The sequence below is a fragment of the Canis aureus genome, chromosome 12 (assembly GCF_053574225.1).
Source record: "Canis aureus isolate CA01 chromosome 12, VMU_Caureus_v.1.0, whole genome shotgun sequence".
NCBI lineage: Eukaryota > Metazoa > Chordata > Mammalia > Carnivora > Canidae > Canis > Canis aureus.
Genome location: NC_135622.1, coordinates 13021800 through 13046318, shown reverse-complemented (window position 1 = coordinate 13046318; position 24519 = coordinate 13021800). Strand labels below are relative to the sequence as shown.

At 40.3% G+C, this 24519-nt stretch overlaps 2 protein-coding genes and 1 long non-coding RNA gene across 7 annotated transcripts in view; 1 reads left to right on the top strand and 2 right to left on the bottom strand.

The window, feature by feature from the left end:
- The window catches only part of PTPN22 (protein tyrosine phosphatase non-receptor type 22), a 60014-nt gene extending 49320 nt beyond the window's left edge, over nucleotides 1-10694 (bottom strand). For all 4 annotated transcript variants that reach the window (XM_077842809.1, XM_077842811.1, XM_077842810.1 and 1 more), the window contains exon 1: nucleotides 10467-10694. In XM_077842809.1, coding sequence (XP_077698935.1) covers nucleotides 10467-10553 — 87 coding nt within the window. In that variant the 5' untranslated portion in view covers nucleotides 10554-10694. The remainder of the gene's footprint in view (nucleotides 1-10466) is intronic.
- The window catches only part of LOC144280612 (uncharacterized), an 86272-nt gene that overhangs the window by 51264 nt on the left and 10489 nt on the right, over nucleotides 1-24519 (top strand). The window contains exons 1-3 of one of the 2 annotated variants that reach the window (XR_013349042.1): nucleotides 2930-3052; nucleotides 9409-9458; nucleotides 13080-13195. This is a non-coding gene — a long non-coding RNA (uncharacterized LOC144280612). Of the gene's footprint in view, nucleotides 1-2929; nucleotides 3053-9408; nucleotides 9459-13079; nucleotides 15415-24519 lie in introns of those variants that run through there. The other variant, XR_013349041.1, reaches the window with a different exon arrangement.
- On the bottom strand, nucleotides 18098-24491 carry BCL2L15 (BCL2 like 15). Its single transcript, XM_077842793.1, has 4 exons — nucleotides 24001-24491; nucleotides 23559-23680; nucleotides 20596-20820; nucleotides 18098-19992 (listed from the first exon to the last, which is right to left on the bottom strand). The coding sequence occupies exons 1-4, from the start codon at nucleotides 24125-24127 to the stop codon at nucleotides 19975-19977; spliced, it is 492 nt and encodes a 163-aa protein (XP_077698919.1). The 5' UTR covers nucleotides 24128-24491; the 3' UTR covers nucleotides 18098-19974.

The window sequence follows — 24519 nt, the reverse complement described above, 5'->3', positions numbered from 1 at the left end:
ACTGTAAATAAATACAGAATTGAATTTATCTAGATCTTCCTTGTGGAACTAAAATGTACCCATGCCTTCTCTGGTATGTCTATGGTAAGTCTCCAGAAGTTGCTGCACTACCAGTCTAACTTCTAATGTATTATAAACCAACATTACTGTGACTTTTAGAACCGGGTATATTCTTTCTACTAGGGCTCATTGAATTCTTGGTATTTAATAAATATGTCCTTGTATTTGATAAGTATAATGTATCCTTTTTCTACAAAAATACCTCATCCCTAAGAAACATAAAAATCATCCTCCCCTTTTTTTCCTCTTTAGTTTTCCTTAAGTGGAATGAAATAACACTAAAGGAAAATTTTAAACATAGATTTCTTAAATAAAAAAGTAATGTGTATTCATTGAAGAATTTTAGAATACAGAGAAGCAAACAAAATTAGAAAAATCCCCTATAATCCCACACTACCCAGAGTTAATCATTCTTGATATTTTATATTACATTCCAATCCTTTATCTAGGTGTGTAATAAAGATGGGATCACACTGCATATAGGGATTAGCAACTTGCTCTTTTTACTTATGATTTTGCATCTACATTTTTAGTGACGGCAGAGTATTCCATTATATGGGGTGTAACATAAATTACTTTTGAAGCCTGTTCCTTTATATTTGCACATTTAAGATGCTTCAATCTTCCTAAATGATGGTTCTAAACAATATTATTAAAGGTAGCCAAAACCTATATCAATGTCTTTCATTATTTCCTTCAGATAAATTCTTAGGAGTGGTCAAAGAATTTGTCAACTCTACAGGCTTTTGATCCATATTATCAAACATATATCAGGAACGGTATACAAATTCTGCCTCCAGAAAGGTTACACCAGCAATGTATGACACTGCATATTTCTGAACTCTGACCAATATTAGGGTTATAATATTTTAAGTATAGGGCCATCTGATAGGTTAAATGCTGTTAGTGGTATTTTTGTTATTTGTACTTCTATTTGCTATTTCTTTCCTACAAAACATATTTTAGAAGAAAGAAGGTAGATAGACCATAATCAAATTACCCTAGCTACATGAAGCCGGGTTCATATTTTTGTAATTCCATTTAGCCTTTGTATAAATACATACAGACATTCAGTGAGCTCATATATGTATATTCTTGACATTTTCTAAGCTTTCACTTTTTGTACACAATTCATACTTTTAAACCTGCTTTCTTTTTCTTTGTTTTTTAAAGATTATTTATTCATGAGAGACACACAGAGAGAGGCAGAGACATAGGCAGAGGGAGAGACAAGCTCCCTGTGGGGAGCCTGATGCTGAACTCAATCCCAGGGCCCCAGGATCACAGCCTGAGCCAAAGGCAGATGCTCAACTGATGAGCCACCCAAGCATTCCTATACCTGCTTTCTAAATGAAGACACGTTAACAGCCTCCAACATAGAAAACTAAACCAAAGGAGTTTTTTTTTTTTTTAAGATTTTATTTATTTATTCATGAGAGACACAGAGAGAGAGGCAGAGAGACAGGCAGAGGGAGAAGCAGGCTCCATTCAGGGAACCTGACATGGGACTTGATCTGAGGGACTCCAGGATCAGGCCCTGGGCCAAAGGCAGGCCCTAAACCGCCGAGGAACCTAGGATCCCAAAACCAAAGGAGTTTTAAACAAAATTGACCAGCATGTGATATGCATAACCAAGCCTTGACCCATATTTCATACAGTGACTGAAATGTACATGTCATAAACCACAATCAGTTGCAGTAAGTGGCCAAAGGGAATGCCTATTCCTCTGCAAATTGTAATCTATCTGATCAAAAATGCACTAATAGAAGCAGATGGTCCTCATGCTAAAACCTAGAAGACAAGACATCCAACACTGTCACTGTGCCCCTAGTGCAGGCCAGGAAAGAGTAGTAGTCACAAGCTTGAGGGTTGGAACAAAGAGGTGGGGACCATACCATCACAGTTGAGGCCACCAAAGCCACTACGCTCATCAGGCAACTTTCTGATTATAGTTGACTTCTCACATAAGTTTTTCTCCAAGCTATAGAACATGAAGTCAGTCAATGAAAACTTGTCCTCTGACAGTGATTTTTCTGACTAAAAAATTAATAAATTGGTACTCTTATTTCTGGTGAATTTCTTATGTGTTTGCCTAGTCCTGATCCACTCTAGGCATACTGATAAAATTGAATTTTTAGACCAGCAAAACTAAAGCCATGACCCTGGACTGTAGTGATCCAAAATAGCTAATACCATCCTAAGTGACTACGTGACCTTGCTCAATGCACTCTGTGATCACAACGCTACAGTAATTGCATATATTCAACCCTGATGGAATTCATAAAAATTATTAGGAAAAAAAATCCAAATGTAACAAAATGTATAGATTTCATAAATATGTAGAATGAAAGACAAAATCAAAAAGACAAACACACACACAAACAACATGATTTCATTATATAAAATTCTAAAACAGGTAAAATTAATCTCTACTGTTCAGTTATACAGGCCTTAAAGCTATGCAGAAGAACAAAGAAAATAATTCACAGAGAAAGGCAAATATCACGTGATCTCATTTATATGTGGAATCTTAAAAGATAAAACAAATAACATGAAAAGAGAAATAGACTCATATACAAAACCAAACCAAACCTAGTGATTGCCAGAGGGGAGGGTGTTGGGGGATGGGCAAAATAGGTGAAGGGGATAGAAAATAAATAAAACTCATAACCATTTCCGAGCAGCGTTTACTTCTAATGTGGTGGGTTTTGGGGGGGAGTTGTGATCTAGAAGGACACCCAAGGGATTTCTGAAGTGTAGGCAACATTCTATATCTTGATCTGAGTGGTGCTTGTATGGGTACCTTCTTTATCACTACTTGTTAAATTGCATGTATATGCATTTATTTATTTTTTAAAATTTATTTTTAAGTAGGCTCCATGTGCAGTGTGGAACCCAGAATGCGGCCTGAACTCCCCACCCTGAGATCAAGACCTGAGCTGAGATCGAGTCAGATGCTTAACCAACTGAGCCACCCAGGCTCCCTTCATATGTGCGTCTAAAGCACTTTTCTGTGTGTATATATAAGTTTGAAAGGTTCAGACCAATGCATAAATTGGGAGCAATAGAGTCAGCGATCAGAACGAGGGCTAAGAGCACAGACTAACCAGTTAGATAGTTTTATTTCCAATCCAAGTTCCACCACTTAATGAACTGCAATGACCTTAGGCAAGCTGTCCCTCAGTGTCTACTACTTGCCAAACATGTGCTAGTGGTTGAAGATACCAAGATAAGCAGAACTAAATGTGAGCCTTGTCTGTATGGAGCTTCAGACTGATGGAAGAGCAGACATTAATCAAATAATGGCACAAAGAGATGTAAAATTGGAATGGTGATATATGCTATGAAAACCTATATAAAGCTGGGGGCAAAAAAAGAGGCATTAAAAAAAAGACAGTGCTAATGAGAATGTATAATGGGAGGTTTGCTCTATTTGGAGAGGTCAAGAAAGACTTTTCTGAGGAAATGACCACCAAATTGAAATCTGAAGAACTACGAAGTGTTAACTAGGTAAAAAGGAGTATGAGGGACTATTCAAGGAAAGGGAGAACAGCACGTATGCCACAGCCCTGTGGTAGAAGAAGTACGACAAGGAGAAAAAACTCAACGTGCTGTAGGAATCTGGAGAAGCATATGAGCACTGGTCCGTGCAGGACTTGGTTAGCCAATGTAAAGGATTCTTTGGGAAGCAAATGAGGCTCTATTTGTGAAGCACTTTAGCACAGTCTGGAGCACAGTTCCATGGATTAGTGATTGTTGAAGGTAGAAGAACAGAAATTTTATATAAGAAAATGCAGGTTGAAAAAAAAAGAAAATGCAGGTTGAAAATAACCATGGAATATAGAGTTGTAGAATCACTATGTTGTACACCTAAAACTAATGTAACAACTGTTGGTCAACTATACTTCAATTTTTAAAAAAGAAAGAAAAAGAAAATCAGGAAAATGTTTGAGTCTCTAAAATCAAATAAATAGAATTAATGTAACAAAGTACTATTTTACACTAAATTGGGGGCAAAGTACTATTTTACACTAAATTGGGGGCAGGGGGAGGCATGTTATGATGTTATGATGCAGTATAGAGGTAAAGGGCTTTTAATCAGACCAGTTTCAAATCCTGGCCTTGCCATTTTATGGGTTAAATGAAGATAATGCTTTCCTCTCGGGGCTGTTGCAGTGATTATGATCATATATGGTAAACCACTTATTGCTTAACATATGGTAAGCAGTCAAAAAGATTTATTTATTTTCTTGTATAGTTATTAAATGACTAGTAAGGTGGGACACCTGGAGTGGCTCAGCAGTTGAGCGTCAAGGTGGGACACCTGGAGTGGCTCAGCGGTTGAGCCTCTGCCTTTGGCTCAGGGCGTGATCCTGGAGATCCCGGATCAAGTCCCACATCGGGTTCCCCTCAGGAAGCCTACTTTTCCCTCTGCCTGTGTCTCTGCCTCACTCTCTCTGTCTCTCATGAATAAATACATTTTTTAAAAATCTTTTTTTTTTTTTTTAAGTTTTATTTATTTATGATAGTCACAGAGAGAGAGAGAGAGGCAGAGACACAGACAGAGGGAGAAGCAGGCTCCATGCACCAGGAGCCCGACGTGGGATTCGATCCCGGGTCTCCAGGATCGCGCCCTGGGCCAAAGGCAGGCGCTAAACCGCTGCGCCACCCAGGGATCCCCATTTTTTAAAAATCTTAAAAAAAAATAAATGACTAGTAAGTGTTAATAGAGAAGATGATAAATTCAGACTTTGCAAGTTAGAAAAGCTCTTTAAAAACCACATTTGGCTTCAAGGCACACTTCTGAGAGTTGAGCACAAGTCCTATCCCTCCCGGCTGCACTCTCCCTGTGCACTTAAATTCTAACTCCTTGGGATCCCTGGGTGGCGCAGTGGTTTGGCGCCTGCCTTTGGCCCAGGGCGCGATCCTGGAGACCCGGGATCGAATCCCACGTCGGGCTCCCGGTGCATGGAGCCTGCTGCCTCTCTCTCTCTTTCTGTGACTGTCATAAAAAAAAAAAAAAAAAAAAAATTCTAACTCCTTGATGTTCAATGCCTGCCACATGTTGTGTGAGAGGCAAGTGGCAAATTGCCTACCCAGAAGCCTTGTGTCTCGAGTTCAATACAGCACTTTCCTTGAAACCTGCTCACCGAGAGTTGAGCTAGGTTTTTCCTGCAATAGGAGAGACGAGTTGAAAGCTGGCTTGAAGGCATACATACACACTTCTGAGAGCTGAGCCTATGGCGTTTCCCTCTCGCATTCACAACCGAGTATACCTAGGCCCTAACAGCCTTCTGTACAATGCCTGGCAGAAATGGTGTGAGAGGCAAGTCTCTTCGTGCAGACCTGGGATGCTTGCGTCTCCAGGCTGACTACAGCGCTTTCACCAAACTTCCTCACCTCGAATGGAGTTTGCTTCGATCTCTCCTAAGAGAGAGGCTAGTTGAAAGCTGGCTTCAAGCCACACTTCTGAACGTTGAGCACCCAAGCTCTCCCTCGTGGCTCCACACTGCATGTGGAATTAGCCTCTAACTCCCTTATGTTAGAAGCTTGTCAGAAGCTGTGTGAGAAAAGAGTGCACAGCTGCAGGACCAGACGGCATGTGTTTCCGAGTTCAAGAGCTTTCTCCACGGAACTTCCTACCATAGAAAGGCGTAAACCTCTGAATCTCCAATAAAAGAGTCTACTTGTAAAAACAAACAAACAAACAAACAAACAAAAAACGCATTTGGCAATACTTAGCCAATCAGATGCTAAGACTCTTTGACCCAGTAAGGACACTTTTGAGGATGGAGCCCCAGCATTTAGTCCAAAAGAAGGGGAAAGCCACATGGCCAAGTGCATTTATTGCTTGTTATTAATAATCGTGAAAAGTTAGAAATAATCTAAATGTCCAAGAAAAGAAAAAATCAAATTACTACCACACATCAGGCATTGTGTATATTTATTCCATTTCCTATACAGCAATTCTGTAATGTGAATGTTTATTTATTCCCACTTTTAAATGACTTTGTTCAAGGTGACAGAGCTAATGATAGGCAGAACCTAAATGCAAACTCAGGTTTATATAATGCCTGAGTTGTTATAAATATAAATGGTGAAGCCAGACTACTTGAACTTGAGTCTCTGTTCCACCACTTACTAGCTCTCTGACCCTGTGAAAGTCAGTTAACCTCTCTGTTTCCTCATCTATAAAATGAACATAATAATAGTACCTTTTTCAATGGATTAACTGAGTTGATACATGAAAGTGTTTAGAACAGTTTCTATGAGAAATACGGAAGTATTAGCAATTATCATGAATATTACTCTTTCATTATACTATGCTGCATCAAAAGCCATAGAGATTTTAATTAACATATAATTTTGGTATAATGTTAAGTGAAAATATGGGAATACCAAATTGTATCTATGCTATCACTGCAACAATGTAAAAGGCAGCATATAAATGGACAAGAACTAGAATTTCCCCTCCAAAAAGACTGTATTTGTTGGGATATTGGTACTAAGGTGAATTTATTTTCTTTTAACTTGCAATAATATTGTTTTATAAGAATAATGACAATATGGGGCACCTGGATGACTCAGTCAAACTCTTGATTTTGGCTCAGGTCATGATTGCAGGGTCATGAAATTGAACCCCACATCAGGCTCTGTGCTGACAGGGGAGTCTGCTTGAGTTTCTCTCTCTCTGCTTCCACCCCTACTCAATCGCTCTCTAGAAAGAAAGAAAGAAAGAAAAAGAAAGAAAGAAAGAAAGAAAGAAAGAAAGAAAGAAAGAAAGAAAGAAAGAAAAAAAGAAAGAAAAAGAGAGACTATACTAACTGGAGACTTACTCTCAGGCTGGACCCTTTGAGGGACTCAGTGTTACAGGCTGAAGCAAGACACTATTGCATAGGATTAATTTCACAGGCTTTGAAATGATGGATTCAGTTTAAACTTCAAGGGCTGAACAGTGGCATGAGCTTAGGCCAATTATTTAACCTCTCAGAGCCTCAGTTTTCTCATCTGTAAATTACTACCGAATGTGTGGTAGTAATTTGATTTTTTTCTTTTCTTGGACATTTAGATTATTTCTAACTTTTCATGATTGTTGATAACATTCACTTGGCCATGTGGCTTTCCCCTTCTTTTTTGGACTATATGCTGGGGCTCCATCTCCAGAGTCAGAGATCGTAACTACCTGATAGAGGTTTTTTTTTTAATGAGTAATAAATAAGATAATGACTATGATGCTTCCTTGGCACACCACCAAGACTATCACAATTCAATATTTACTAGGGTAATTAGCTATTTAGTGTCTACCTCCCTATAACATCTCCTAATGTCTTTGACATTTCATTGCATATTGCATTATCTAGCATGATGCTTTGCACATAGTAAGCGCTCAGTAAACACATGAGTAAATGCATGAATAGCTTATAGTCATGGCAGTTTCCACTAAACTAAATTTCCACTAGTTTCTTTTTTTCTTGTTTTTAAGATTTTATTCATTTATTTGACAGAGAGAGAGAGTAGAGAGCACAGCAAGTGGAGTGGTAGAGGAAGAAGCAGGCTCCCCGCTGAGCAGGGAGCCCAATGAAGGCTCCATCCCAGGACCTGAGCCAAAGCCAGATGCTTAACCGACCAAGCCACCCAGGTGCCCCCTTCCACTAGTTTCATGGCAGTTCACACTATAGGAACGTGATCAAATTTAGCATTGGCATGGGAAATATCCTATGCCACATGGTATTGGCTTCAACTATCATAGCAGGGCCATGTGCTCTGCACACAGATACACAGCCAAGAGGGAGGTTGGAGATGGAAATCCAAGCCACTGACCTGGTAGGGGCAGGGTACACAGATGGTCTACCTGGAACCAGAGGTGATTTTCTAGAATTCCCACAAAGTCTCTACCATTTAGGCTAACATTGGCCTTGTGTCACAGAATCAGTCCTCCAACCTCAAAAACATCAAATCTTGGGAGAATAGATGAAAGGGCTTAAGGAGGGGTAGGGAACAGGACCAGATGGAAAGCCCTTCAAGTTAACAGCAGTATTGATCTTGTCCCAGCAAGCAGTCTAGCCCTGTTCACCACTACACAACTCCCCCAAAATGAATGTCTCCGATATCTCAGCTGAACCGTTAGGTGGGACTGAGGGCAAGACTCTGTTTTTCCACTGGAGGACGTGAGTCAATGAACAGTGAGGTTCCACTTAATCACCATCCAAAAACAAGGTCCTTGAAACCAAGAGCTAGGAAAGCAAGGAAGTGATTAATACAAAAGTCAGGATAGTGATTATTCCTTGGGCAGAGCAGATCAGGACATGGTGGGGGTGGGGAATGGGAGTGGGGTGCAAGGTCGGCCAGAGAAGTGATATACAGAGGTCTTCCTAAGTCCAAGAATGTTCTGGTCCGTGACCTTGATGGTGGTGGCTTTATAATTATACTTACACATGTTGTATGTAGCTTTATAACTATGTATTATATTTCACAGTTTTAAACAGCTGAAAAAAATAACTATACAATGTTTTTAAGCAGGGGGAAATGGCCAGTCTGTGGTTATTAGATCAGTTGGGTACTGAATGGGAAATTGATTGAAGGTGGGACAAGTCTAGAGGCAGAGAAAACAGGAGGTTAGGTGACTTCCATAATTTGGTGGGAGTTTATAATGACTGAGGTAAGAAAAGTACAATATTGGGGATGTAGTCTATATTATTTTTAAAAACACAACTGGAATAAGACAGAGGCTGGCCCTACCTCCTCAGGTCACTTTTTACCTCTATGTGTTGGGTGAATTTGGCTCTGGAGTATAGCCCAGGGGGAGGCACATATCTAAACAGACACGTAGGTCAGGACTTCTCCTTGCTTCCCTCCCTGGTAGGTCTACTCAGAGGGACTCACTGCCTGGCCAGTGGCGATGAGAGTACATTTTTCACGATGCCCCAATATTACCCAAGTTGAGTTGACATAGGGGCTTCTCTCACAACATATAATCACTCAGTCATAATATCTAATCACTCAAGACTTTACTGAGTGCTTTCATATCTACTATCGGGTGCCAGAATATTAGGTCCATGAGCACAGAAGTTTGGTCTTGTTCATGGCTGTATCTTCAGTGCCTAGAACCAAACTTGGTATACAGTAGATGCTCAATAAATATTACTGAATGAATGAACACTTAATTATTATTGATATTTAATCATCACAACAACCTGTGAAGACAGGTAGGACATGGATTATCATCCTCATTTTGGAAGTTAGAAAACAAAGACATGGGGAAATTAAGGAACATGTCAAAGAAAGAGAATCATGATTTGATTTCAGATTTTCTGCTTCAACTCTCTTGTTTTTCCTACTTCTTCACAGCTGAAGACCGAAGGCTTCGAGTTCTTATAGCCCTGAAACACCAGCTGGAGGTATTCCAAAATACATAGTAGGCACTATCAGATAGCCTATGTCCTCTGATATGCTAGGTTATAGGACAAATGAGGCCTACCCAGCTGCTGACACATCAGTCACCACAGTCTCCTCAGAAGAGAAGCACTGTTTTCCTGGATGGTCAGATCTAGTTGGCCCTAGGCTACCTGGCACTTATATTTGTCTCCATACCCCTCACTTGTGTCTTCTCCCCCATCCCTGTTATTCCACCCCTCCAAACAAAAGAAGCTTAAGGAAACCCTGTTAGTACAAAAACACATGTGCTCATTTTTCTTCTCAGAAGAAAAATAAAAGAAGAAATAAAGAAATATGACAGGAGGTAGTTTCAGTGCTCCTCAAGAACCTTTGTCATCCAAATGGGATTCCATGGGGAGGCTAAAACATCATGTTCCATGAAAAGTTAATCTTGGTTTCTTTCCTCTTAATATTAATTAAAAGTAGTCATTTGAGAGCAGCCTGGGTGGTTTAGCAGTTTAGTGCCTGCCTTCAGGCCAGGGTGTGATCCTGGAGACCTGGGACTGAGTCCCGCATTAGGCTCCCTGCATGGAGCCTGCTTCTCCCTCTGCCTCTGTCTCTGCCTCTCTCTCTCTGTCTCTCATGAATAAATAAATAAAATCTTTAAAAATAAAATAAAATAAAAGTAGTCATTTGAAGCATCAACCACAACTCAATTCAGGTACCTAGGAACTCCAGATGGTCAATTAATATGAGTACTTATACACCTGGAATTGTGTAAGCCTTCCATAGGAATCCTGGCCAAACTCCTGAGAACTAGCAACCAACATTTGAAATAGTTTTTTCAAGAGAAAAACACACAAGCCACTGAGAAAAGTCGAGCTTCTGGTTTTGCCTCTCTCCCTTCTTCCCCTGCAAGGTCTGACATTCACTTTTTATCCCAAGAGCAATTTGGTCTAGGACAGTTGGACCATCCTCATCAATTAAGCAGTCTGTGTAACTACCTTGAGAGTGTCACACATAGGACTCACCAGAAATTCATCAGCAAACTCCTCTTTGCTAGATTTCTTGTTTTGGGCCTCATCCAGGAACTTGTGCAGAATTTCCCTTTGGTCCATGCTGCAGGCCAAGAGAAGCTGTCTACCAGCGGGTTGAGGGAGGGCATGTCAAATGTATGTCATGGCCGAGATACCACCAAGAAGCCACTGCTGCTGCCAGAGCAGAGCATGTTGAAGGCTGTGGTTAACTGACTTCGTCACAAGCCCTAGAGGAAATTAGTACGCAACCAGCCTCTGTGGTCACACAACAAAGCCACCATCACTCCAGGGCCCTAGTGCCTCCCTTCTCAAGGAAGGAACCTGGTTTACAGTTCAAGTTTTAACAAACAAGAGGCTAACCAGAACATAACACATGGTCTGCTTAGCTCTGAGACTCTTCCACTTCATCATCTTTAAGCAAGATTCACCTTTTTTTTTCTTGTTTCCTAGAGAAAAGACAGAAGGCCAGTTCTCATGGCTGGGGTCTGCTTCTCCCCAGTTCCTCCACGAACACAGAGGTCCTGCTAATACTTTCTGTTTCTTCAGGTCCCAGATGAACTCAGAAAAATTAGTGTCAGAAAGGGAGATAGGCACTGTATGGAGTTAAGACATCTTCCACCTGTACCGTTCTCCCCAAAGTTCTTTGTCCACGTGATCAGTGGCAAATTTCTGTTCATCAGACAAGGCATTTTTATTCAGAAGTTTTAAGCCTGCCAGACAGACCTCAAATTCTCTTTTGGATGAAGCAAAGTCAGCTGCTTCTGACAGTCTGTATCTCTCCCCAGGGCTGAGGAAGTGCCGACCTGCTTAAGGGAAGTGTTGTTGATCTCAGGACTGTACAGGAGCCAGGAGAATAGTGTGCCCCCGCCCCACGAAGAGCACCTGATGAGGAAGTTGGCCCAATATCCTCTGTATCCAATACTAGTTAACTATAAGGAACAGAAGAAAGAGTAAAATCGACTACCTTGCTGGCAACAGTAGCTTTCCAGGTCTAGAGAAGACATTTCTACTTTCCCAAAGAGTGCTTTGGAAAAGGCCATTGCTTCAGGAGGCCACACTGTACACATGGCATTTTGGCTTGTTTGACAGGCAGGCTGTTCTAGAAAAAAGCTTCCATATCTCAGCTTGAATAAATCCTCTCCTCAGCGAGTACAAACCTACCTAAGACTGTCTCATACAGAGTAAGTGCAAGCCAAAATCAGCATATCATCTCTGCTTGAGGACAGGAGTTCCATAAATGTTAGCAAAATTAGCCTGAAATAATACCAAAGGAAACCGGGAAATGTGCCATTAGAGCTTCCTCTATTTAAGATATTAGCAATCCTTTCTGTTTTGCATTATTCAAACTTCCTTTAGGAAATTATGATTCCAAACACTATGAAGCTGCATCCACTTTATTTTCCTCACAACAGGAAAGGAACAGTCTTTGAGGGATCCTGCTATAGGCAGGTGAGGCCAATAAAGAATTTCAATCCAGAGCCACATAATAAATTAAAATTAAGCATAATTCTTCAATAATATTTGTTGAGAATAGGATAGTATTTCCCCAGTTAGCCCCATCTGGCATTAAAGGGGAACTTTTTGTAGCACTAACTAATGTGATGTTTAATTTGGCTATTTTAAGACATATAAAATATAAGGAAAACTTTAAAAGCACAAAGGCTAAAGTTCACAATAACTAAAACTCTATAAAAGTATGTATAAGGTTAGGTGAAGACTAAGTAAGTGATGCAGAAAAGAATCAATTGTGTAAGTGCTGGGATCAAGGGTGCTTTTTAAAAAGTCTTTTAAAATTATTATGCTATCTTTAAATTAGAATAAAAGACATAAAAATCCATCAATTTGTTCACAAATTTATTGACTATCCACTAAATATAAAGCACTATGTCAGGGCTGCGGATATAGTAGTGAACAAGCCACAGTAAAAAGCACTGTTAGCCAATAATAAAGCATCTCAAGACTAAGACAAAGATGTAATTACTAATTAAAATAAAAAACATTCCAAACTAACTTGCTCATTTGCAGAGTAGCAAAGCATACCCCTAAAAGGAAAATGATGTTCTATATTTTAATGAGAGAGTTTCGGTCCCCTTAGAATATAATTACTTCCAACCAAACCAGATCTTTACTAATTAATAAACAAAAGAGACCTAATAAAATGAGATTTAAAGCTCTTTGTCTCAAGTTCATATTTCAGAACAATCTTTAACTTTAGTCTCATCTTAGGGAGAGCTGACATAGAGATAGATATGAGACAGACAGAAATTCGCTGAGATACCCTCCATAGCACTTTTACCCCAAATATAAGAATCTAAAAATATTATCTTCACATAACTGTAGAGTTTTTAAAAAGCAAACAGCAATTCTTAGGAGTCTGTTCCACTCTAAAACCAAAAGATACAGAAACATCGTGAAATAACCCAACCTCAAAAACCCACTTAGCTGAAAGACCATTTCCTGAGTAGACCACTCAAGTAAGCAAAAAACAAGAGTGAAGGAGAAAACAAAACAAAACAAAAAAACCCTTCAGTTTTATTTTTTTTTTTTCAGTTTTATTTTGAACAAATCTAAGCTGCTATACTTAATTTTTTGTACTTCCTTCTACAGGTACCAGAGGACAACAGGAGCATCATGCTTTTTGATAGAGATTCTGATGACTCATTTATCTCCTGTGGGAAGATCAAGAGCTGGCAAAGGGGGAGCATGTTATACAGCAAAGACTGGTAAGCACCTAAAAGGATTTATGAACTTGTGATGAAACATTTAAACCGGGCTGGCATAAACCCTGAGTGAACACGACAGTTCCATGCAGTGAAAAACCCATGAGCAGTTTGTCAGAACCCTCAAAGGTGAGTTCTAGTGGAAAGTAAAAGTGAACGAGCGCCTGAAGAAGAGAGAGGAAGGAGGACCTCACTGCTGCCTCCTGTGGCTCTGCTGTGTGATCAGAAGGAAGACGGCAGTGGAGAGAAGTGACCATCACACTGTCGCCCACATCGTGAAGAGGGAAGTACGCCAGTGTAAGGGGAAACATGAGTGTCACCGTGGTTGGAATTCAATGACCGAAAGAAAAAAAAAATCTTTCAACCAAAGACAATATCAGGGGAAAGTATTAGGACAGTTATTATTTGGTTAATAGGAAATACTCTCAGGTTTCTCAGAACATCCTTCTCTCTATATAAGAAGGCATATTTCACCCTGGGGAAGCCACTCACCAATTTTTGCTGTAGTGGCACTATGCCTGCCTTTCTCTACATTGCAGGGCCATTGATTTGATATGGGCTCCGTGTGTTATCTGTGGGATACTCCATTCTCTGTGAGCATCCCCTTGGTCACCAGGGCCAACTTGTCCTCTCTCCTCAATATCTGATAGACTCAAGCAGTCTTGTCCATTCCCCTGCTGACCACTATCCCCTTTTGTACTTTTGCACATGTGGGTTCCTGTAGCAACAGGCTCTCAGTTATACCCGATGCTACCATCTCCTAGGAACCAAGGCTTCTAGAAACCACGAAAGTTCTTAAAATTCTACTGTCATGCTAAAGACCCAAAGTAATCGCTGATGGTCTATGGGAACACGTCTGTCCTGATTCTTCCACTTGCCACCACGCCCCTCCCCATGTGTCCCTATCCAAACTACCTAGCCACATTATCCACAGACCTTGCTCATTCTATCACCACCTCTTTTGCTACTTCTCACCTTTCCCCTACTTTTTGTCAAGACGAAAATAAAGCTGTAAAGCCTGGTTACTCTTTTCTTCAAAAACCCTGCTCCTAATGCCATCTCACCACACATTTCTCTTACTTAGTTGGCCTTCTCTCAGGATCAAGTCTATATATTCAGCTATAGAAGTTTTCTTCATTTTTTCACATGTTCCTAGTCTCCCGTAAGATTATTTAAAAGAGTTTATTCAAAAGAAAAAACATAACCCTCCCCCTAGAGGGTTAAGTTTATCAAAGGCAGTGCTAGTGTCTTCTGTATGTATCTGTGTAAGCCACAACACTTCACGTGGTCTTAAGCACACTTAAAATAAACCTGTTTCTGTTATGAAAGCATGTGCTATATAACACGGTTAGGTATTGGCGAGAGATGCACACTGACTTGCTTACTCACTACATCAGTGACTCCAGGTCTCCTGCCTGGCACAGTCTACACCAGTCTCTGGCTGGGCACTCTCACTATGCCAGGAGCAGATGGGCCTTCCCTGCAGGGAGGCCCCGAGAACCTGGCAAAGAGCACTTGCCTGAGTGCTACTGCCCAAGCAGCAGGGCCATTGTTGAGGAAGGAATGGGGCCACCACCACTGAGGCAGAGTCCAATCCTGCAGGGCTGTGATGGCTGGGGGAAGAAATGATCTCCTTCCTCTCCAGAATACATCCATTCTCCCTTCTATAAATGGACACAGAAGAGTCTTCTAAAACACCTCTGATGAAGCTTGTTGCTTTGCTCATCTTTCTACATCACCAGCACCAGGAAAGTCCCCTACCCATGTTCTTGTCACGATTGCTTCTGGTCACAGTTGTTTCTTGTCACTACAGCATTCTGAGCCCTCATCAATCTCAGGTCATCGGCTATGAACCTCTTAGTTAGCTTCCTACATTCCACAGGGAATCATGTTCTGCCTTTGGTTTCAGAAACAACCCTCAGAAGGCAAAAGTCAACTGATAGTTTGCAATCGACACAATGTACCTTTTCTTAAAACAGAATTGGGACTCTTGGTGGGGTTTTGGCATCTTGTTCAAAATATAATCAAACTTGAAGTCTTGGGGTGCCTGGGTGGCTCAGTGGTTGAGCGCTCGCCTTCAGCTCAGGGCATGATCCCGGGGTCCTAGGATCGAGTTCCATATTGGGCTCCCTGCAGGGAGCCTGCTTCTCCCTCTGCCTATGTCTCTGCCTCTCTCTGTGTGTCTCTCATGAATAAATAAATAAAATCTTAAAGAAAATTAACTAGAAGTCTTATCTTCCTTTTGATTGTTTATTCAGTCTATTCATCTATTTATTTAATGAATATTTAAGAGATCCAGATATATGCTAGAGAACAGGAAGAGGTGCACTACAGGTGAATACAACAAATTATCTTCTTTCAAGGACCTCTTATACTTGTGAGGAAGGTTAAGTATACAAATAGCTATAATTTAAGGCCACTTGTGGTACAGCTATAAATGTTATGCAAACAAAATTTTGAGAAGGCAAAGATCACATTGACTTGGGTTACCTGGATAGCCTTCATGGAGGAAGCAGCATTTGAGTTAGGCCCTGGATTTGTCAAAGAGCCTGAGGAGAGGCAATATGAAAGGGGGGGGGGGGCGAGTTTAGCTGAGGGTGTCATCCTGGAGTCCCAGGATCAAGTCCCACATCGGGCTTCCTGCATGGAGCCTGCTTCTCCCTCTGCCTATGTCTCTGCCTCTCTCTCTGTGTCTTCAAAAATAAATGAATAAAATCTTTAGGAAAAAAAAAGAGAGAGAGAAAGAACAATAGGAAGAGGGTAGCTTAGTGAGTGGCTCAATCTGACCAAGCCTTGGTTATGTAGAGTCCTGATTGAAAAGGCTAGAAATGGCAGTTGGAGACAGACCCTGAGGGAATTTGAATACCAGGCTGAAAAGTTGGGCTTTATTTGACGGGCAGTGAAAAACCAGCGAAGGTTTTGTTTTAAAAATAAATAAATAACAACTTTATTTAGGTACTATTGAAATACAGTAAACTACACATTTCAAAGTGTGTGGTTGGATAAGTTTGAAATGTGTACACCCCACAAAACCATCACCACAATCAAGATAATGAACGTATCCAATCACCTTCAAAAGTTGCACTGGAAAATCTTAAGAAAATGGCAGTTAGAGCAATGGTCCTTGATATTTTTTTTTTTTTAAGAAATGGCCCCTTGTACTTAATATTTTGAAAGTCTCATCATCTCCTTCAGTAGTATGTAAAATTTCAAAATGAACTATACCATATCTAAAAACTAATCAAAAGAATAGACAAGGAAACCATGGCTTTGGTTAACCTGGTGGCAGTATACAGAACAGACTGGAATGGGGCAAGCCTGGAACAGGACAATCAATTAACAGCCTAACTAAGAGGTTTTACCAAAAGTCCAGGTAAGTGGTAATAAACTCTTGTGAGAGAATTAGGTCAAAAAATAAGGAATAAGTGAGAAAGACTAATTTTGTGTGTAAGACTGGAAAGAGCGAACAGGGGAAAATGACTAAGGTTATGAGCTAGCTGGATGGCAGTTTGGGAAAGCATAGATATAAAAAAAAAAAGGTATACAGAAATGAAGAATCAGAGCTTGTAGATGTGGATTTAGGAAGAAGGAAAATTAGTCAGACTTAGAAATCACTCACATTGAGGTGAGAGGTAAAGCCAGAAGGTTGGCTTATCTTTGTAAAAGACAGTGTCAGTGGAGAGAAAAAAGTCAAGCTAGAACTTTACGAACCCCAAATCACTGCAGCCTCAAATTGCTAATGGTGCAGTGCTTAAAATATTCCAGAAACTGGGCTAAGCCCTTAACACAATGTATTGCTTCATTTACCCCTCACCTCAATCCTATGAATTAGTGACCAAAACATCTCTATTTTAAGATGTGGAAACTAAGACACAAAGGAATTGGATTACTGGCCCAATTCACATGATTAGTCTCTGGTAAAACTAAATTGTTAAAATCAGACAATCTGAAGGTATTTTTAATCTCTGGGCTACAGTGTCTTCTTGCTGCAACTCCACCACTTCAGCTCGCCTAGAAGCGGATGGCCTAGTAACAAACACAACATCCAAATCAGAGCTGCATTACCCATTTATTTGGTATAATCCCCAGAGGCACCATATCCGCAATCTCAAAATAATGCTGTACACTCGGAGCCAGATTCATATTCTAATGTTTTATTGGCAGTATAGGATGAAACAGGGAGCTGGTCTAGCTAAGTGGGAGAAAAAAAGACAAAGAGGAGGCTGCTGGCCTCTGACATTTATCATTTACTTTATCTTTCAGCTGATTGAGATGTTATGACATGTAGCTTTGTATAAGTTTAAGGCGTGCAGTGTAATAATTTGCTATATATGCATATTTCAAAATGCTTACCACAATAAGGTTAGTTAACATGTCTATCACCTTACCTAGCTGAATAGATGTGTTTTGGGGTACCCAGCTTGCTCAGGCAGTGGAACATGCGACTCTTGAACTCAGTGAGTTCGAGCCCCATGTTGGGTGTAGAGATTACTTAGAAAAAATAAAATCTCACTTGACGGGATGAGCACTGGGTGTTATGCTATATGTTGGCAAATTGAACTCCAATAAAAAAAAATTGAACTCCAATAAAAAAATTTAAAAGAAAGAAAGAAAGAAAGAAAGAAAGAAAGAAAGAAAGGAAGGAAGGAAGGAAGAAAGAGTGTGTGTGTGTGGCGAGTTCCTTAAAAATCTACTCTTTTAACAACTTTTCAATATATGATACAGTATTATTAATTATAGTCACCATGCTGTATATTACATCCCTAGACCTTTCTCATCTTATAACTCGAAGTTTATACCCTTTGCCCACTTTCATCTTCTCCCCCCACCTCACACGCCCTGCCCTGGCAACTACCAATCTGTTCTGTTTCTCTGTCATTCAATTGAGACTGCACTTGCTGAGAATTAGTTCAAATATGTAGACACAATTTTATTTCATGAACAAAACAGCATTGGTCAAAGTGAAAATAGTGATTTCGCCGAAGAAGTCAAATACCACAAAACCCACCATGTTGAATTTATAGTAATGCAAAGGAAAAAGGAATATATTGAGTGTCTTAACTTGGTAGCAAAAAAGCTAATTTCTATTAATAGAGACATGGAATCTCATTTGGGATTACTAACCTGTTGTGATTTATCTATGAATAGAGGAAAGAGCATAACTTGAAAAAGTCAAAATATAGTAGCAATGCTACCTACATCCTTGTTTCTATGCATTTGGGGAAGCAGATAGCTGGCTGTCTGAAGGGAGGGGATGTGGTTACACTTGAGCCAAACTGTAACCAAGCCATTAATGCTGCTCTTCAAAAATAGATATAGCAATGCTTTTTTTCTTGACAATCAGTTAGGTAGTCTAGGCTTGGGGCTTATGAATATAAGAGTCTCTACTTGAGGATTGCCTACTCAACTATAAGATGATTAAGGACTATTACAAGACACACATACCGTAGATATCATATGCTTCCAGTCACTACCAGTCACCTATGGTAGGGCCAGGAAAATGTATACCCTCTAATGACTGACTACCTAGGAGTCTCGGAGCTCTCTGATTCAGAGTCCTAGAGAAAGTGTTTACTATGCAGGAACTAACAAACACTCTCAGACTAAATTCTAAAAAAAAATAAATAAATAAAAATGAGTTATCCTACATACAGTTGTGTTTGGCATGAGTGATCAGGATTGCAACAGAACTTAAATAATTCAAGGAGAAATGTTCACCTAGCTTTAAAGCTACACATGTTCCCATAAGGGCCAGATATTAAATATATTTTACAAGCCATAAGGTATCTGCTGTGACTCCTCGACTCTGCCATTGCAATGCTAAAACAGCCATAGACAATCTAGAAACAAGCGAGTGTAGTTGCATGCCAATAAACCTATCTGCAAAAAAAGTAGTGGGCAGTATTTGGCCAAGCCCTGCTCTAAAGTAATGGCTCTCAAATTCTATATGTACAAAAGAATCCCCTGTGGAACTGGTTTTCAAAAAGGTAGGATCCTAGGCCTCCGCCCACCCCTACAGAATCAGAATCTCTAGGAACGGGGCCTGGAAATCAGCAATTTATAAGGTCCACCAGGGGTATGTAAACCAGTTTTCGGTTTGAAAAATACTGTGGTATACAGCTAGTTTCATCTAAGCTGGGATGGCCCCACTGTCCTAGATGTGGGCCAGCACTTCCTGCATCCTGTGGCAGTAAAAATATGACGTTTCATCTTTTGTCGGCCTTTTTAGTAGAAAGGCAGATGAGGAAACTGCCATTTTTTGCTTTCAACCTAAAAATTCATAAAATAATTCTGCTTTGGTGAAATTAACACAAAACTTAGGCTAGGGATTTAAAAGAAAATTCTCAACTTAAAATAACATGGTTCCAACCAAAATCTCCCAGAAGATCTTTAAACTGCAAAATGAGTAGACAAGATCCTTACCAAAAGACAGGGCCAAATCTGAATGAATAGTTTACCACGTGCTCCCTTTTCCAAACTATCTCCAGCGAAGTCCTGCTCTGTCACCTGGAATTCCACTCCTAACAAGCCATTACTTTGTATCTGGAGGTATTTGCTTAAATGGAACCTCATTAAAACTCACATAAAGGCAGAAAGTACAAAATCTCTGTAGACCTCCGAGGGCTGCTCCTAACTTTAGCATCATCAGTAGAGAAGAAATTATTCAGCTAAGTCCAAAAGAAGGTAGCTTTGCATTTGGTCATCTGTTTTAACTGCCAGAAATCAATCGCCCGATCAAAGTAGCAGTGATGTTCAAGCTGGTAAACAGTGCCACCTCTTCTTCAGCTCTCCAGATTTTCCTAGGAAGGACAATGAATATCTTTCGGTCAAAGGGATCATCTTCCTACAGGGAGCTTCCTCAAGAAACCACAAATTACTTACAGGTACCTCCCAGGAATGCAGCTCTTACTAAGGCTTCTGCTGATGCTGGACATGAAGAGGAATGCTCTATGAGAGCAGATATTCTAATGATTAGTAAGACATGGGCTTAGTTATTCTCCTATAGTTATTACTGCAGCAAATGACATTGTTTTTGGTTAGACAACAGGGGATGATTCTGAATTTCTGAAGCCAGGCTGAGCCCAGTACACTATCACTAGTATGCTTCCTAGGCTGTTATATCTGGGAAGCGGAATTTAGCTCTACACTGTTAGTAGTCAACTAAAACTTTAGGCAAATGTTTCTGGAGTCCAACATCTATAATCTTGAGCTTCTGACTGCTGCCATTTCCATGGCACACACACAAAAACAAAAACAAAAACCTGCCATTTGCAGCAAAATAAGGAGGTCTGTTTTTCTACTTGGTTTCCAACTTACAGAAAGAATCTGGAATTGGGAGTCCCAGGTATTAGTACAAAAACAATGCAAATGCCTATTAAAGCCAGGGGCTCCGACATACTTACCCAACCTCCCTGTCCCTGGACAAACTCCCGGATGGCATTGTTCCCATTGATCATGTTTGTCATGGGGGCAGCCATCTGTCTTGCCATTTCAGGAGCCATGCGGGCCACATATTCAAGAAGCTTCACTGACACTGCCAGAAAGGCTCTCTCATAAGCTAAGCTGGAATCCTGAGCACACCAGGCCTGGCTGAGAGATTTTACTGTGTCCCGAAGTACAGCTCCTGCCTGGGGAGAGACATAGTTTATCAGTGAAGTATCGATAAATAAGCAGAAGAGGCTGCAGGGGCAGGAGTCCAGTAAAGCAAGAGTTTCCTAGAGAATGGCAGATGCACAACTGGTTGTATCTGGGGTAATCTTAAGGAGTAGATGGACAAATGTCTATTATTTTATTATTTTGTTATTTATTGTAACATGTATAGAGAAAACATAAGTAACCCATCACATCCCATGATTTTAGACATTATTACTGAGGATGAGCAAAATGGTTGAAAGAAAAACAAAATGATTTGAAAGAAAAATATTAAGTATGTGATAGCATAGCTGGTTGAGTGGTGACCGTATTATTTGAATGACTGACATCTGGGAAATTCTAAAGTTAAAAAAAAAAAAAAGACTTGTTTTTCCTCTTCCTCTGTCCTCTCCCCAAAAACTGATCCAAAAGTCATTAGGTGGGGCCAAGCAAGATCTAGCGTAGTGTTGTAGGGGGACCCATGTTAGTCAGAGTGGGCTGTCAGAGCCAAACACACTGAGAAAGACATTTACATGAGTACCCAGATGTTGGTTTCCTAATATCATTCTCCATTAAAAGAAACCAAAGGTCCCTGGAGAGTGGCTGATTTCAGGGTGGGGCTTAGAAAATACAAAGAGATCTGTCAGAAATTAAGGAAGTACCCACAGAATGACAGGGGCATGCCAAAAAGACACAGCCCAGATGGAGAGGATTCCCACTGGTCAAAACTGGGACAATTTGAGCATCCAAATAAATAGTGATAGTAACAGATTTTAACCTTTGAATAAAGGAGGAATTCATGAGTCCATGTTGATGTAAAAAATAAATGAATAGATTGAAATGTTGATGAGATATAGGATATTTACATGGTTTCAACGTACCTCCCTCCACAACACTTGACTATATTAACCAAGGATATTAACTACAGTGGAGAAGTCTTGCAGACCCTATCCTTAAGTGATTGAAGTTAACATCAGTAATGGGACAGATTGAAATTTGTGCCACTTAATAGGTGCAATGAGAAGAACACAGCAACCCTTCTGTGATCTTCCTACCAAAAGTACATACCCTGAATCCAATCAGGAGGAAACATGGAACAAATCCAAGGTTACAAAATAACTGACCCATAATCTTCAAGTGTTAAGGTCATGAAAAATCAAGGCAAGACTGAGAAACAGTTCCAGATTGAAGGAGACTAAAGAGACATGACAACTAAATGCAGGATATGATTCTGGCCTAGATTTTTTAAAAATTTCATTTATTTATTTGACAGAGAGAGAGAACGGACGAGCACAAGCAGGGGGAGAGGCAGGCAGAGGAAGCAGGAGAACCAGGCTCCCTGTTGAGCAGGGGACCCAAAGGCAGATGCTTAGCCAGCTGAGCCACCGAGGCACCCTGGCTTAGATCTTTTTGTTGTTAAGTGACATCACTGGGACAATTGGCAAATCTTGAATGGGATCTGAGGACAAGATGATAATGTGTCAGTGCTGATTTCCTGGTTTCGATGCTTAGACTGTGGTTATATAAAAGAATGGCCTTGTTTGAAAGGAAATGTGCCAAGTATTAGGAGATGATGGAACATCCTATCAGCTACCCACTCTCAGATGATTCAAGAGGGAAATTCTTTGTACAATATATACAACTTTCCTATAAATTTAGAACTGTTTCAAAAAACTTTTTTTTAATTAAAAAATAAAAGTAAATTCAGCTTTCTGCTACCTAGGAAAACTTTAGTGCAAGCAATGAAGAGTGATAATACAGTTCTGCCTAAATAGGTGTATTATCCAGAATAAAGCATAATGGTGAAGAGTAGGATTCTGGAATCAGTCTGGGTTCAAATCCTAACTTCAATACCCACTGAGTAACCTAATTTCTTGTTTCCCTCTTCCTCAGTTTCCTTATCTGTTTACATGGATATCCAGTCAAAAAGTATTTGTGGAGGGTCTCTCGTATAGGAGGTACTACTCTGAATTGTGTGGATATTGCAGTGAACAAAAGGGTTAGATGTTTGCTCTCATAGCACTACATGCACAGATGAATAACAGTTTCTATAACACCCCAGGGAGGGGTGGAAGGTCTAAATGAGATAATAAGTGCAAAGTGTTTGGAATACTGCCTGGCACGTATTAAGTGATAAGTTCATATTACTCGCCATTGTTGACATTAGTCAGAAATATCTTCTAGAACACGACATCGTCTATGGTCTTTACAAGCAATACAGAATCCAAGTGCTTCTGCCAGTAATCAGCATTCTGATGAAAATCCAGATATGTCCTAGATGGTTGCTGTAGGTACTTACCCCTCACCCCAGCAGACTTGTCGACTGTCTTGTCTGCCTGTCGTTCTGAAATTATGTAGATAATTTCATTGCTGGACCTTGTAGGGGGGAGAGGGAGATGCCTACTCCCAGCCAAATAAATATTACAACAGGTACATAAAAGAATAAAGTGCTTTACCTAGAACAAAGTGCTACAGATGTGCTCTATGCCATGTATGCTCCGCTCTGCTGGAAAACGAATGGGAACAGTCTGAAGGCTGACCACCCAGAAGATTTTCTTCTCAATACCATTTGGACCTGTGATTAGCTCCTGAAGAACTAGCAACTGGAGAGCTCCTGCTGTGTCTCCTTGGATGAACATAAGCCCCCAAATCTTTCGAAGGACATTTCTAGTTACAGTTGTATAAGAATAGTAAGAAAAGAGTGTTTGGAATAGAAAAACTGCAGCAACTTTACCTGTCCCCGAATGGTTTCTGCAATGACATTTTTGGCAGAAGCTTCCAATTCTCCATTGAACTGGTCCCCCAACATCCGAAGGCGACCAGCAATGATGGCCACATCAAAAGAGCAAGCCTCTCCTAAGAGGGGGAGAATACATTTACATTTGTTACAGAGTTTGAGGGGATGGCAAGTCCCAGGAATCTGGGTGTTAGAGAACGTTCTCTAGACTTTTAAACAATCTTGGCATCATTCTCTTCCAAGAACAGCTTCAATATTCTGTCAACCCCATAGTCAGAAGATCTCCCTTCCCTGAGAACATCTTTCCCTTCATGGAGGCTACTGATGTTCAGGTATTGCTGAAAGCTTAGTTCTCATTTTGAAAGTGAAGACAAAATAAGAAAGCATACTCAGCTTCTCTTATTGACCTGCCATCACGACCTCGGGCCAGGAGCCTTACCTGAATCTGTTTCATCTACACAACGTAGGTTCCGGTCAGCAACCAGCAGCGTGGTGCCTAAGAAGTCTTTGAGTAAAGTGTCCACGATGCATTCCGTTTGCTCCTCAAAAGTTCGGGGTTTCTTCATTTTAGATGCTTGCTGTGGAGTTTTGCTTTTCCACAAAACAAGCAATTTTCAGCCCAGCAGAAAGTCAGAAATATTGGTAAACCACATGCGTCTGTCTCTGTGCTTTGTAAGGTTTCCTAATGGGACTTATAGCTCCAGAGCCTGTCCTACCAATTTTTTCAAAACTTGCTACTCAGAAACATGGGACTTCTCTGAAGAGCTCACTTACACAAATTGGGGCGACTTTATGGAGACTTTCAGTTCCTTTTTTTAGTACCACACCCTAGCCAGCACCTAAGATTAATGAATAACTTTTATTGTTAACCAATTTAGAACTGAAAGAGAGCTGAGGAAGAATTTCTTGGGCAATTTCCTTTAGAAATACTTCCTGTTAGGTTTTGTGTATGGCGTAA

Coding starts and splice junctions, on each gene's coding strand:
- BCL2L15 (XM_077842793.1), bottom strand. CDS start 24,127: ATGAAGAAACCCCGAACTTTTGAGGAGCAAACGGAATGCATCGTGGAC. Junction 23,681..24,000: donor TGTAGATGAAACAGATTCAG/GTAAGGCTCCTG, acceptor TCCCCCTCTTAG/GAGAGGCTTGCTCTTTTGAT. Junction 20,821..23,558: donor CAGAAACCATTCGGGGACAG/GTAAAGTTGCTG, acceptor GTCTCTCCCCAG/GCAGGAGCTGTACTTCGGGA.